The sequence below is a fragment of the Chiroxiphia lanceolata genome, chromosome 6 (assembly GCF_009829145.1).
Source record: "Chiroxiphia lanceolata isolate bChiLan1 chromosome 6, bChiLan1.pri, whole genome shotgun sequence".
Classification (NCBI taxonomy): domain Eukaryota; kingdom Metazoa; phylum Chordata; class Aves; order Passeriformes; family Pipridae; genus Chiroxiphia; species Chiroxiphia lanceolata.
The window spans coordinates 16158461-16172051 of NC_045642.1; the positions used below are offsets into that span (position 1 = coordinate 16158461).

At 38.8% G+C, this 13591-nt stretch overlaps 1 protein-coding gene across 2 annotated transcripts in view; it reads right to left on the minus strand.

The window, feature by feature from the left end:
* Positions 1-13591, minus strand: part of KCNQ1 (potassium voltage-gated channel subfamily Q member 1) — a 340214-nt gene that overhangs the window by 286296 nt on the left and 40327 nt on the right. For both annotated transcript variants that reach the window (XM_032692166.1, XM_032692165.1), the window contains exon 2: positions 8420-8510. In XM_032692166.1, coding sequence (XP_032548057.1) covers positions 8420-8510 — 91 coding nt within the window. The remainder of the gene's footprint in view (positions 1-8419; positions 8511-13591) is intronic.

A 13591-nucleotide genomic window follows, 5' to 3' on the forward strand; every position in this document is an offset into this window, starting at 1 on the left:
TGCAAATAAGCGTATACATAAATACATATGAAAAAATAACAGGGTAATCTCCTTATTTGTGCATTTTTTTCATGGCCAGGCAAATTTCTAAAAGGATGTTAACTTACTCATTCCCCTTCCAAGAGTAGTTAGTGCTCAGTGCTGAGATCCACTTTCCTACTGTCAAACATAGAAGTCAAGAAACAAAATAATGAAGCTTTTTAGAAAACAAACTCATAGAAGCTTACTTTAGAAACCGCCAAGAAAAAGAGAGCCACCAATAAGTCCAGTTGATTTTGGATTTTTAGCTAGTTAATTGAACTCACTTAACCCAACATTGTAAAATAAAATTCTTAATGCATTCAATTTAAATTATTTTCTCTCTACTAACTCCTGGAACCTCCTTTCTTCTAAGACACTGGCACTCACTGCTTTTCTGCACTACAATTACACCACACCTGCAGAGTTTATTCCAGTTTTGCCTACCAAGGGCCACTTAAAGCCATTCAAGAGCCACCAGCTAGTGACAGCTGGCAAACTCAAACCTGTCTCAGTAGTCTATCATATGTAATCAATTGCAAATAGAACTTCAACAGACTCATCCCATTATTTCCTAGCTAATTCCCCCTGGGAAAACAAGCCGGCAAGCTTCCACTTTGAATCATGAAGCTAGTTTTGTCTCTGTCCCTCCTTCCCAGCTTCTCCCTTTCCCCTCCCTTTGCCTCAGTTCACTGCACTGTTTCAGTTTTTCGGCTTGATATCCGTTATGTTATGTCAGCTGTTACATTACGCTTAAAACAATAGACTCCAGCTGGCTGAGGTCAGATGTGAAAACAAGGACCTAACAAAGCCATAGACCCTCCAGTTATACTGAAATTGAGATACACACTGAATGTAGCACTTAATGACAAACTACTTTCCAGACATTTGGGCAAAGCATAAAGGAAACACCTGTCACTGCAAACATTACACACTAATCCAGATAAACCCTAAATTTAAAAATCTTTCTTTTCACTGCTTGGCTATACTATGCACCACTATTCCACAGTTTTAATTTTTTTTCCAAGATGGAATTTGTATTACTCCACTTGTTTACTAAAATATTAAATAGTGAAAAATATGTATAATTTCAAAGAAAATATGTTTACTGTGTTTCTTTTAGAGTTTACCAAGTGAATGATCTGAGTTTGACGTGGATTTACACCCCAGAAAAGTTTAGTCAAACTTTAACCCTTAAGCAGAAAGCTCGACAAAAGTGAATAACAGATGTAATGGTAAATGAAACATACCTTTTTCAGTGATGGCATTTTCTTAGGTACACCTTTGATCATAATTAATTGAAAGGTAGCTATACTAAAAAATAAACAAACCACCGGTATACTGTGTGACTTATGAGAGCTAACATGAGCTCTTGAGAACAGGTGAACTACTAATAACCGTGGGGAACATATCCCCCTGTTTATCAAAACCCTGCATACAATATAAAAGCAACGTTTTCTGAAAACTTTCACGTTACTGTAGCTCATACATGAGAAGCTGGGAAGCTTGCGCTGTGCAAAAGGACAACGTGGCACTGTGCTCCTTTCGGTCTTTGGCCAACCCCCCCACGCTGCCAGGGAGGGAGATCACCATGTCAGATCATGTGGGCCACCAAGCAGCCAGCAGACGGCACCAATCCATCAGGAGTGGTTCGAGCTGCCCCGCAATCTGTCACCAGCCCCACCCTGAGCGTGAGGAAGGTCGCTCTGCTCAGAGCCCATCTTAGTCTTCAAAGTTTGAGTCCCAATAAATGCTGCTCCACAGCACCAATGGTGCTCCACAGCCATCTCATCCCAGTGGGGATAAATGCTAAATTCCAATTCCTTTTATGCACAACGATGTAGCTGTAGACTTTATTTTAAATGGCAGTGTTCAGGTATGCCACCACACAACTCCGGGTACAGAAATCCAAGAAAAGGGATTTTTTTTTTTTTCGTAGTTCTCAGAAAAAGCAGAAGTGGAAGTAATCAATTTTCTACATCCAGGCCACTCCAGTGTAGCAGACTAAAAAAAGAATTCAAACCCACAATTTTTAGACCTTCTAGAAGAAATGTATGGAAATGTATGGAATACATAAAAATCACTCCTTATTCTTATCATATACATCTAAAAGTAATTTTTAGTGGTAACTTTAGAGACATTTAGACAGATAAAATTTTTATTTTATCCCAACTGAATAGGAAAGATCTAAGACAATAATAAGAGCATACCTGGGATGACATAACATACTGGGAAATCTTTCAATATGTTAACAAGTTTAGTAACTTCTTCTTTCTCCTCCATGCAAAGACTTGTCCAATTCATTTCACTAAAAGCTTTAATTGTTCTCTTTTTTTTTCTTCCCTAAAAGCCATCCACACGATGAGCAATCAGGCAGACCAAACAGTTTGAATTTTGCAGCTACCACCACAAAGCAGCCAGAGTTATCTCTGGCACCAATGTTTACACAGCCCTTTTCTTCCACCTCTCTCCCCCAAAATTATTGTTGCTAATTACTCATATAAAATTCCCCAAGCCCATGTGAAAAAACCATTTCTTTTATTCATAGTTCACCTCTTCCAAAATATATTTTTACCTAATTTGGGACACCATCCAAGGTCAGAATCAGACACCCCAGGCAGAACACAGCATGGTCCAATGCTGCCCTCTGCAGATTTTACAAGGAAACTATAGTTGTTGGAAACTATATTCATGTTTGATTTTTAGCACATGTAAAAACAAAAGCAGCTCATCTCCCCCTTACTGGTCTAAAAGTGCTTTCATTTCATATCACCTCTTCATTCCTTCCTTGCATTCCTCTTCAGCTCAGACTTCATCTACACCAAACAATAGCAGCAAGTTTACCCTTTTTTAAAAAAAAAACAAAACAAAACAAGACATTTAATTACATTGGTTCAGCAGTCCCTAACAGACAACTTTGTTTCCACTTTAGAAACATGTGATTTGGCTCCTTTTGACCTGCTCAGAACAGACATAAAACAGAATTTAGGTATGTTCATGCAACCTCCTGAACCAAATGAATTAAATCCTTTTAACATCACATTTACGTTAAACACATAATTCTCCAATACAGACCAGGGGAGTTGACACGGGATCGCTCTGAGAACAGCTGGATCAAGTTAAGATGTTACTACCAGCAACATTTTGAACCAAGGCAGCTGATTCTGCAGTGAGGCAGATTAGAAGCACTTGCTTTATCTGCCAGCGCAGCTCAGCCACAAACATCACAACCACAGGCTGAAGTGCAGCAAGAAACACCTGGGTGCAGATCCAGAGGAAGTTCCTTGTTCCAGCTATACTGTTCCCTAATTAAAAGGAGGGAGGGTGATTTTAATTTCTAATCATGTTTCTGAGCCTTCAAATCACTCACAGTTGGCTTTGTTACTACAAACTAAAATGTAGAGAGGTTGACTTTGACTGAAAGCTGAGATTCTCAACTTCAGCTATCAGTGGAGTGACAGAAAGGAAATGCTGCACTGAGTGACTCCCTGGACAGTTTGATCTGAGGTCCAGCAAAGGAAAAGGATTAAAAACCATGAGCCCACTGGACAACTTCTACACCAGCTGACCTCATTTTGAGTCAGAGCAAGGGACTCTGCTGAGGCTGCAAAGACAAAGTCTTCCCTTTCTCAGTTACAGTTGTTCTTCAGAGAGAGTCTGTAGACTAGATCATTCTGTAGATTTATCACCAGACATTCCTTACAGACTTAATTACATCCTGTAATTTTGGAGGATGCAAATGCACCAATATCCAGATTGTAAGTCTCTGTCTCAGCCTTCTTAACCAAGGAAGATAACCAGAAAAGAAAAATCCTGGAACCACTTTGAACTATTTGACCCATTTGTTCTCTGTGAAGACCATCTTTAGAAGCAAAAGATGTAGGTCTTTTTCTTTCTTTCTCACAAGACCCATAAGACACTCCAGTAAACAAAACCCAATGTTTATACTCAAAATATTATATTAAAAAATTAAATAAAAACTAGATTTCTTATAGGCCTAGACTGTGCCAGTTTCTCATAATTGTAAGAATAATTTCAATACCAATGAAGTAAATGTTAACCACCAAAACCAAATTGTCCTTTTATCTTAATTTATATTTTTTTAATGTTTAAAGGTTGTTTCATCTCTTCAGTAACAAGTATGCTAAAGTAGAAAAGGAACTCAGAAAACAGAAAGCTGGAAAGAGCTTATACTTTCATCATAAAAACATACCTTTTTTCTTTATTTGGTTGGAATCAATATTGAAATGAGATTCCTACCAGAAAATAGCTTTTTCAGGCACACTAAATATCCCTTGGTTCAGCAGAATATTTAATCCCCTTGGATCAGGCACTTGGATTTTCTTAGATCACGCTGAGATAATAGCATTCTGCTGTGTTCTGGCACCATAAAATCCTTGCTTATGAAAATAAAAGAAAAATATGGCCTCTCTGGGAACATACATCTCTGAATTACTTTTTTCCATAGTTTATACATTGTAGTTTCAAAATCAATTTTTACACAGATATACCACATTCTCTTTATTAGTCATGGCAAAAGCTCTCCCGCACCATTTTACATGGGCCAAGTGTACATAGGACTCTTCAAAATGATGATCCTTTCACAATCTTGGCTCAGACTCCAGCTCACGTTGGGCAAGTGCCAACGAGTAACTGGAGTCAAACCCCCTCCAACAGCACCATCTAGTGAGAAGAAGAGAAAATAAACACATGCAAATTTAAACAGTTTTCACTGCATTCTGGAAACTAACAAAAGGCCAATTCTCTCCTAATCTCCCATTACAACTGCATTTAGGTATAGCTTTCATCAGGGCTCTTTGCCTTGTGAAATGTGGTGACAAGTAGAGAAAGATTCAGCAACTAATTGTAAGCTTTTTGTCTAAAACTGGAACACCACTTGGAACACATATAAACTTGCCCTTGTTTTTATTTTTTCAATGTTAAGCTTGCATTTTTCTTGTTATTATGAAAAACAGAAGCATTTTTTAATGCTTTAAAAATATTGATAACACAACATCTGTTTCCTGCTGTGGTAGTGGGAGGTGATATAAGACAAGCAGCTCCAGAACAAAATAAAAATAATATATACATATAATCATGACAACTTTTTGAGCTCTTCTTTCCACATAATTGTAATATCTTGTATGACTGTATTATTGAAGCATGAAATTCTTACTCATGAAAAAGGGCACACTCAGCTTCTATTTGTAACTTTAATGTGACCAGGCTCCCTAGTTTCAAAAAGACTGTCTGCTGAAATTGTGTAGGTGCTTATGTATCTTTTACAGAGTCAGAGCCAAATCCTTTGGCTACGTGGAGGAAATAAGGCAATACAGCTCTTAATTGTGAGTGTTTTTAATGGTCTTGTTTAAATAGCTTTTCAATCAGGAAGAACAGATTCTGTTCTTTTCCCAAAGGGCTATAGAAGGGATTCTGTAACAACAGTATTTTGCAGATTACATAAACAAACACACACCCCCGTGCTTTTACAGTTATGCCATCTCATTTTCAAGATGAATCAGGTTTACAGTGTCCATGCAGTAAGCTTGTCTAATCAGACTTGCTCTAGGGGCTGTTCGGATCAGCATTACCCACATGCTAACTCTGAGTACTCATTTCCAGACATTCAGCATGATACTGTCATTTCTTGCATTTCCAGACCTATGGCTGCCTGGTCAAAGCCTCCCCCCTACCCCACAAAACATAAGTCCACAAATCTCAAGTAAGCAAAATTTCACTGAATATTTGGTAACACTATTTCTCAGCCTTATATTTGATGCACTACAAAGCATAATTCTTTTAGAGATAATTCTACCCTATACAGGAAATTATATCCAAATAAAAGGCAATCTGCTCTTGACAACACCTCAGTAATTCTCCCTTTGGAATGCTGAGAGGGAAAAGTGGGCTCAATTTTATAATCTTCAAAAGAAAGAGTTAAAGGTCTTAAGGATTAGTTAAATTATTTCAATTTCACACACTTGGGCAGTAAAATTCAAATTTCATGGAATTACTTGAGGTCTCAAACTGCAAACTCTACATGGTCAAAGGTTCCTTCATCCTCACTGCTCAGTTAAGCCCAAGAAAAAGCCTTCTTCAGGATTCCCATACTCCTCCTGGTAGGTTGCTGGTACACTGCTGCTCCTTTGTCCTTTCTCTCTCTTAGTATTAGTTTGTAAAACAAGCTACTTGCCCTTCTTGCTCACCTACAATGACAATGCGACCTACTGGAATTGTCTGGCTCCAAATTAAAACTATTATTGTCAAATAGCTAAAAATCCTTCTACAAACAACAGAGAAATTAATTCCCACTGCAGAGGAGTAGAGAGAATGCTCTCTCCAGCTTTCATGTCTTGTTACAGCACCATTTGGGTTGAAAGCTTGCACTCTGCTTTTTCCTGTTTTGTGTTTTAATCTCCACATGCTATTACACTTTATTTTTCTTCTTTCTTTGTATTTTGCAGATTCTCTTCAACCAGTCATCTGTGACTAAATCTCCTCCCAGGGAATTCAGTTACATCTCATTTTGACAGCTTGTTATGGTATCTTGAAATCAAAGTGAAATCTTTTACAAAAACAATAGATTAGGAAATTTTACTAGGTAGACACCAACAGGAACCAGATTCTGACATTTATATTTGGGTTTCAAGATGCTACAACTCCTTTGAGAGTTCCACCGAACCTGGACAGAGAAGAGAGCACATTGGCCCATCTCCTGCTTTGGATGGATGAATGCCTGTAATCCCTGTAGGTGTCATGAAAGTTACCACAGTTAATCCTTTAAGAAAACAATGTCAGAATATGCCAATAGTGAACAAACAAATAACTCCTTCTTTCCCGAGAAAATATGACAACAGGATTTCAATGTTAAAAATTAACCACAGTTTTTCTCATTATATAGAAGAGGAACACTGATTCACCATTCACTGATTCTCTCACTACTTAGAGAGCAAGATAACAGAGAATAGTACAAAATACACTATACATACCGCATATTACACACACTGTATGTAATCCTGAATGCATGGCATGCACATTACACTGACTGCATTACCCAGACACAGACAACACGTACTGCACACAGTATGAACAAACAAAACGAGCTCCATAATTTCACAGGGTGGGGAATGAAGCCTCACCAGTTATGTTGTCACTAGGAGTTATTTCACTGAAGCAACACACAGATAAAATATTATGATATATTGCAAAGACGAGTGAGACATTATCACAAGTTAAATTCATCATAGAAATGAACAGAAGTATCCGTAACTACTAATTATGGATTAAAAAAAAACCAAACAGAACAACTTAAATCATACAAAAACAGAACTCCAAACCACAAAACAGAAAAGGTGTTCAGTGCAGAAGTAAGTGTATAGAAGCTCTTAGCTGGCACTAATAACGTTACACCTATGAGTTCAAATATCTTACAACTTAGTTAAAAATAATATACCAGGCATGAACATACTTCACATAGAAATAGCATGACTGACACTAAATTTAATATGCTATATTCTTATTCTTACAGTGTTCATATTAGGTATAGAACTTCAGCATATTTAATAGATAAACTGACAATATATCTGGTGCATTCCTACAATCCTGTTTTGAACAAACATTTATATAGCTATTTAGCATTTTTTCAATATAGTGACAGTGTTTTCACAAGTTAAATAATGGTCATTTATTTACAAATACAGAGAAATCTATGATTTAGCAGGGGGTACCCCACAACTGAGGTACAAATTTATATAAATATACAAATTTATATAAAATAAATTTATAAATTTTTTTGATGTTTAAAAACATGTGTCTCCAACTTCAAAACTAAGGCTCTTCAATGAAATCTAAGCTAGCAGGACAGTAATACTCCTGGAGCATTTGTTGATGCATATCTGTTGCAGCATTAGTGTACTATAAACATAGTGAATATGTTTCCTCTATTGAAGGGAAAGAGCATAAGACAGGTAGAGCAAGTTGTCTTAAAGTCAACGAACATACGTGAGTTTTCCACTTGTGAAACAAAGCTGGATGTGACATCAACTAAAAGAAAGGACTTCCACTTAACTTTTTCCCCCCTATGGTCTGGCCTTCAGTATGGCTGAAAAAAAGATTAACCCAAACAGTATGAGGGATTCAAGCTTAAATTAGAACAGCTGTATGTGTTGGACACACCACAGATGCACTCAGCATAGGCCATATAGGGTATGACTTGATTTTTGTGCTACCATGATGTTCAGTGCTTCTGTGGCTTTACAGACTCATTAGGGAAAAGCAAAAGAAGTCTCTTGTCAACTAAACCATAAGGAACATTCTGCTTAACGTGGTATTAGCTCAGGAGATCAGAATTTCCACATTAAGAACAAACATGTATCAATCACGTTAATGTCCACATACGTACCATCCAAAATAACGTCCCTGTAGCAAGAGCTGCATACTGTTCAATTGTAGAAAGCACACTGAAGATAAGGCATATCAGCACAATAAGGAAGCTGTAAATGAAAAAAAAAATTAAAAATTAAAATAACATAATGCAGTGTAGTAAGGACCTACAGGGAGGACAGGTAAGCAAGGCATTACAAATTATCTGTCCACATAGAAAAGTCATTGATATTGGATTATCCCAAAATACAGCTCGTAACTTTTGCATGATCCTGTTTCCTGAATAGTTTATTTCTCATCAGACACTGAGGTTTTGAGTTGGATATTATGAAATGAAACTAAACTATAACATTAGCTTTAGCCTCCCTCTAAGATTTGCTCTTTCCTAGTCCCTCAGGAAAATAGCATTCCTTGTTCTTTCCCATTATTAGGTCTACTATGGCTGAATCACCACATAACCCCCCAGCATGTTTCAAATATTTGCCTTTTTGCTGTTCTAAATTCCAATTAACTGCAAAGAGAAATCCCAACTAAGCCAGAGCTTAAGAGGCTCTGCCCACACTTTTATAACCAGTTTCTAAAAGGCCCCAAATAAATAAAGTCTGACATTTGGCATTTGAAACACAACCTAGGTCAGATTCCATTTTTAAATGAAACAAAATTTCACAGCAACTATCAGAGAGAGAATGGGAACATAAGGATTTGTTCCCTGGTACCCCTTGCCCAAGTGAATCATAGAATCATATTGGGTTTGGGCTGGAAAGGGCCTTAAAGGTCATCTCGTTCCAACCCCCTTGCCACAGGCAGGGACACCTTCCACTAGAACAGGTTGCTCAGAGCCCCATCCAACCTGGCCTTAAGCACTTTCAGGGATGGGGCACCCATAACTTCTCTAGGCAACCTGTTCCAGTGCCTCAACCCTCACTGTAAAATTGTTTTCCTAATATGTAATCTAAACCTGCCCCTTTCAGTTTGAAGCCATTCGCCCTTGTATTGTCACTACCTGCCCTCATAAACAGTCTCTCTCCATCTTTCCAGTAGGCCCCCTTCGGGTACTGGAAAGCTGCAATTAGGTCACCCTGAAGCCTTCTCTTTTCCAGGCTGAACAATCCTAAGTCTCTCAACCCTTCCTTGTAGGAGAGGTGCTCCATCCCTCTAATCATCTTGGTGGCCTTCCTCTGCACTTGACTTAACAGACTGATGTTCTTCCCATGCTGGGGACCCCAGAGCTGGATGCAACACTCCAGGAGTTGTCTCACCAGAGCAGAGCAGAAAGGCAGAATCATTTCCCTTCACCTGCTGGCCATGTTGCTCTTGTTGCAGCCCAGCACATAGTTGGCTTTCTGAGCTGCAAGCACACACTTGTCCTTAGGGAGGGGTGCCTGGTTCCCAACATAAGACTCAGGACAGCCAGGGCGTTGCAGGAAACTCAGCCCAACTGCCTGTAACCCCCAGAAATCCTCTTCCCCCAACTGGAAGGTAAGCCTGCCCAGCCCTACTGCCTTGCCTTCAGACTCCTTTAGTCGACCTTTAGACTCCTTCCCTGAGCAGCTTCAACTGTGCCCACTACCCCACAGGATTGCTCCTTACCTTAACAGAACCTAACACATCTGGGAAAGAAAACAAATAAAAGACCCAAACTGGATGCTATCCTCTACACTAGGCACAGGCAGCTCCCAGTTCCCAAAGAAGTCTGTGTTCCTTTTAAAAACATGACAAGAGCAATCAACAAGACTTAAAACATTCACTTATTAAACACAGTGCCGGTTGCTAGGGCTGTTTTTCACAATTCTTTGAGAAAAGTAACACCAATCCTTTGCACTCAACAAAAACTTGCTGCGAAATCCAGTAACTAAATCATGTACCCTGTCACAAATCTCTGTGTTAAGGCCAATGAGATAAGCTAGGCTGCTCAATGATCACGTCAAAACACAGCGCAGGCAAGTCCAATGCACACACTGAAAAATGGTCACTGAATCATTTAGGTTAGAAAAGACCTCTGAGATGATCAACTCCAACCTTTGAGATCACCAAGTTCAACCTCCAAGATCGTACTACAGAATCATGGAAAGGAAGTTTGTAGGTAATTAGGCACAAAAATCAAAGAGATAATGAACTGAGGGATAATAAGGACAGACATTATCACGTATCAACACAAACACATATATGAGAATATACTTTTACCTGGGCAAAATATAAATACATGAGCGTTTCTGATTTATCTCTAAAACCTTCTCATTTTACCTTGTACCTTTGACCATTCTAAGCACAAATAAGCTGTGCAGACAAAGCAAGAGAAGGCAAAGATTAGTCAGTCATTTGAAACCTAACATAAATGTTCCCCAAGTGTCCAGCCCTTCTATCTGTAATATTCCCACAATTGCATAAGACCAACACACATTACAGCATGAACATAAATGGGTTCAGTTGCACAGGGATAGCTAAGATTCTGGATAGAAAGTCCAACATACGGAGAATTACCAGTTCAAAGTAAAACAAGGAGTTGCAAGGGGTGGTCTAAGCTGTCTGATTACACTTTGAGCATTATTACTTACGACATCTTTTAATAGTAACAGTTGTGTTAAAAAGTTTTACCCTGTCAATACATGAAACCACAAGAGGGCACTGAAGCAAAGACTATCAAGCAAAGACAAACACACACAAGGGAAGGGACCCTCATAAGGATTTAAGGTGAAAGTTTGTGTCCCTGGGTGACAGGAAGATAAACTTAGGGTTGGGGCTAATCGTTTGCCAAATCTCCTTGCTTATTACTACTACAGAAACTGATGGCTGATGTAAGAATTGCATCAAGTGCCAGCCACTGCACTACTTACTTTTGTGGGGTTTCATGCACATGGATCCATTTCAGTCTTACTAATTTATTTTTTTTTCACCTCCAGAAAAACTCTTGCAATTTATTGTTATGCTCTTTCCAAGCTGGTGCATGAGACACCTTCATACCCACAAATACACATCATGCCAAGCGAAACAAAGATGTTTGGTCAGATACTGCTGCTTCTCATCTGTTTCTTTGGCATTAGAGAGATGATACCCCCAAGGCTCACTAGCAGAGCTGTGCCAGTGGAGCACCACAGCTAAGATACTAACCCTGTTACACTGGTATTACTATTTTGCTTAGCTCAATTGCATGTAAGGAAGAGAGGGTGCAAAATTAAGAGATTAAAAAAAAAAATACACATTGTTCTCCTCTGGCATGAGCCTGCTGTTTGTGGTTTCCAACGTGCAGCTCTTGCTGGAAAAACTCCGGGTTTTGTTTTGGTACTAGTGGCTTCCTTTTCCAATTTTGAAGTATATGAAGAGAGTGAGGCACCAGGAAAATGAAAAATATGAAGTTTGCTCCTTTTTTCTCCTTTTTTTTGACAGCTTTCTCCTCTTTCTTCAGACACAAGTGCAACACAGATCCTTAGTTACTGCCTAGACAGCAGACAAGTCCACAGGAGTTAAATAACTACAAAAAACAGTTGCAAGGATAGACTCTGCCTCAAACTTGAATTTGCTCATGCGAAATCATCCTGAGGAAATTTAACTGGCAAGCCTCAGAAAAATGAACATTATAATTTTCACATGCCCAAAATAACCTTATCACTCTTGGTATCACTTTACTGTAATTGCTATTACTCCATTTAAAAAAAAAAAATTACTTGCCTTGATACAGATGCTAAGTATGTAAACTCTGCATCCAGCCAGGTAATATCAGACAAACTAATGCAACTGAAAACAACCTTACAACAAGAACAGTTTTAAGCAAATACTAGTAGACCAATGTATCAGCCCTACCCTAATCAAACCCATAATTCCAGACAGCTAATTTAAGAGACCTTTGTTTCAGACAAACAGAGCCTCACCTGCTCGTCAAAGCCCTCTTGTCAGTGACAGACATTGGACACCTTCAGGAAGTAAATTATATATCATTTGAAACAAATTATTGTGCAAAATATTTAGTTATTTCGATGGTTGAGTGGGTTGAGTGGGCTCTAAACATGGACATTTAAATCAGGTAAACTAAATGTGGAATGATAAGTATATAAACTGGGGGGAGTTGTCTGGGAACCCCCAACTGCTGCTCAGGGATATGCAGGGCATCAGTCAGCAGGTGGTGAGCACTCGTATTGTGCATCACTTGCTTCTCTTAGGTTTTATTTCGCTCTCTCTATCTCCCTTTCATTGCAATTATTATTATTAGTAGCATTCATTATTATATTATCCTTTGTTTCAACTATTAAATTATTCTCATCTCAACCCATGAGTTTTACTATTTTTCCCATTCTCCTCCCCAGCAGTAGGCGGGGCAGGGTAATGGAGTGAGCAGCTGTGTGGTACTTAGTTGCCAGCTGGAGATAAACCACACCACTTCTCTGTCTCACAGTAAAAAATTAAAAATACCTTAGCTTCCACATAATATCATTCAGAGACCTAAAGATCTGATGAATGGTTAACCAGTAGCATCAGCTACACTGGAAAACTTTGCTGAGCATACAGCCTCATGCAGATTTCAGCAGTTGTACGTGGGGTAACAGAACAAACATTCGCCATTAAATCTGCCCTGATGACTCCACCCCAGTACAGCACATTTTTCCTCTAAAGGAGAGAGAGTCAGCAGAACACGGGAATTTCTTTAGCAGCGAGAAAAGGCTTAGTCTCTGGGAAACCACTAATCTTTTATCTCCTCAAACCCGTTGCTTGTTTACCCTCTATGCACAAACATGACCATCATCAAGAAAGGAAGCAAAGTGATAACGAGCTCAGGCTTTCATCAGCTCTGATCTCACTCTTAGACTGGGGGGCCAAGCAAGCACTAGAGATGAGGTGATAGAGTGCAAAGTTTTTCATATTGTCTCTCCCAGGTTATAAAGTAGGATCTGCTTGCATGTAGATAAATCACAGATATGGATGGCATCAGCAGATGCATTCAAAAATACTTAGCTTTGTGGTTAAGTCATATTTAACAGTGCTACATTTCTTTTAACACAAAGAAATTTGCAAGTCTCTGATTATCTCTGTACTTCTCAATGTGAAACCATGAAACCACTGTTAAAGCAGCACAGGCACTTAGAGAACAGCAGATGTTTTCTGTCATGGACTCAGTTTTTGGTAGACTATTACAAGGTGACCCATTTCCTCTCAGACAGACAGCACTATTTTACTAGAAGCCAGTTTCTGTGGATGTCTT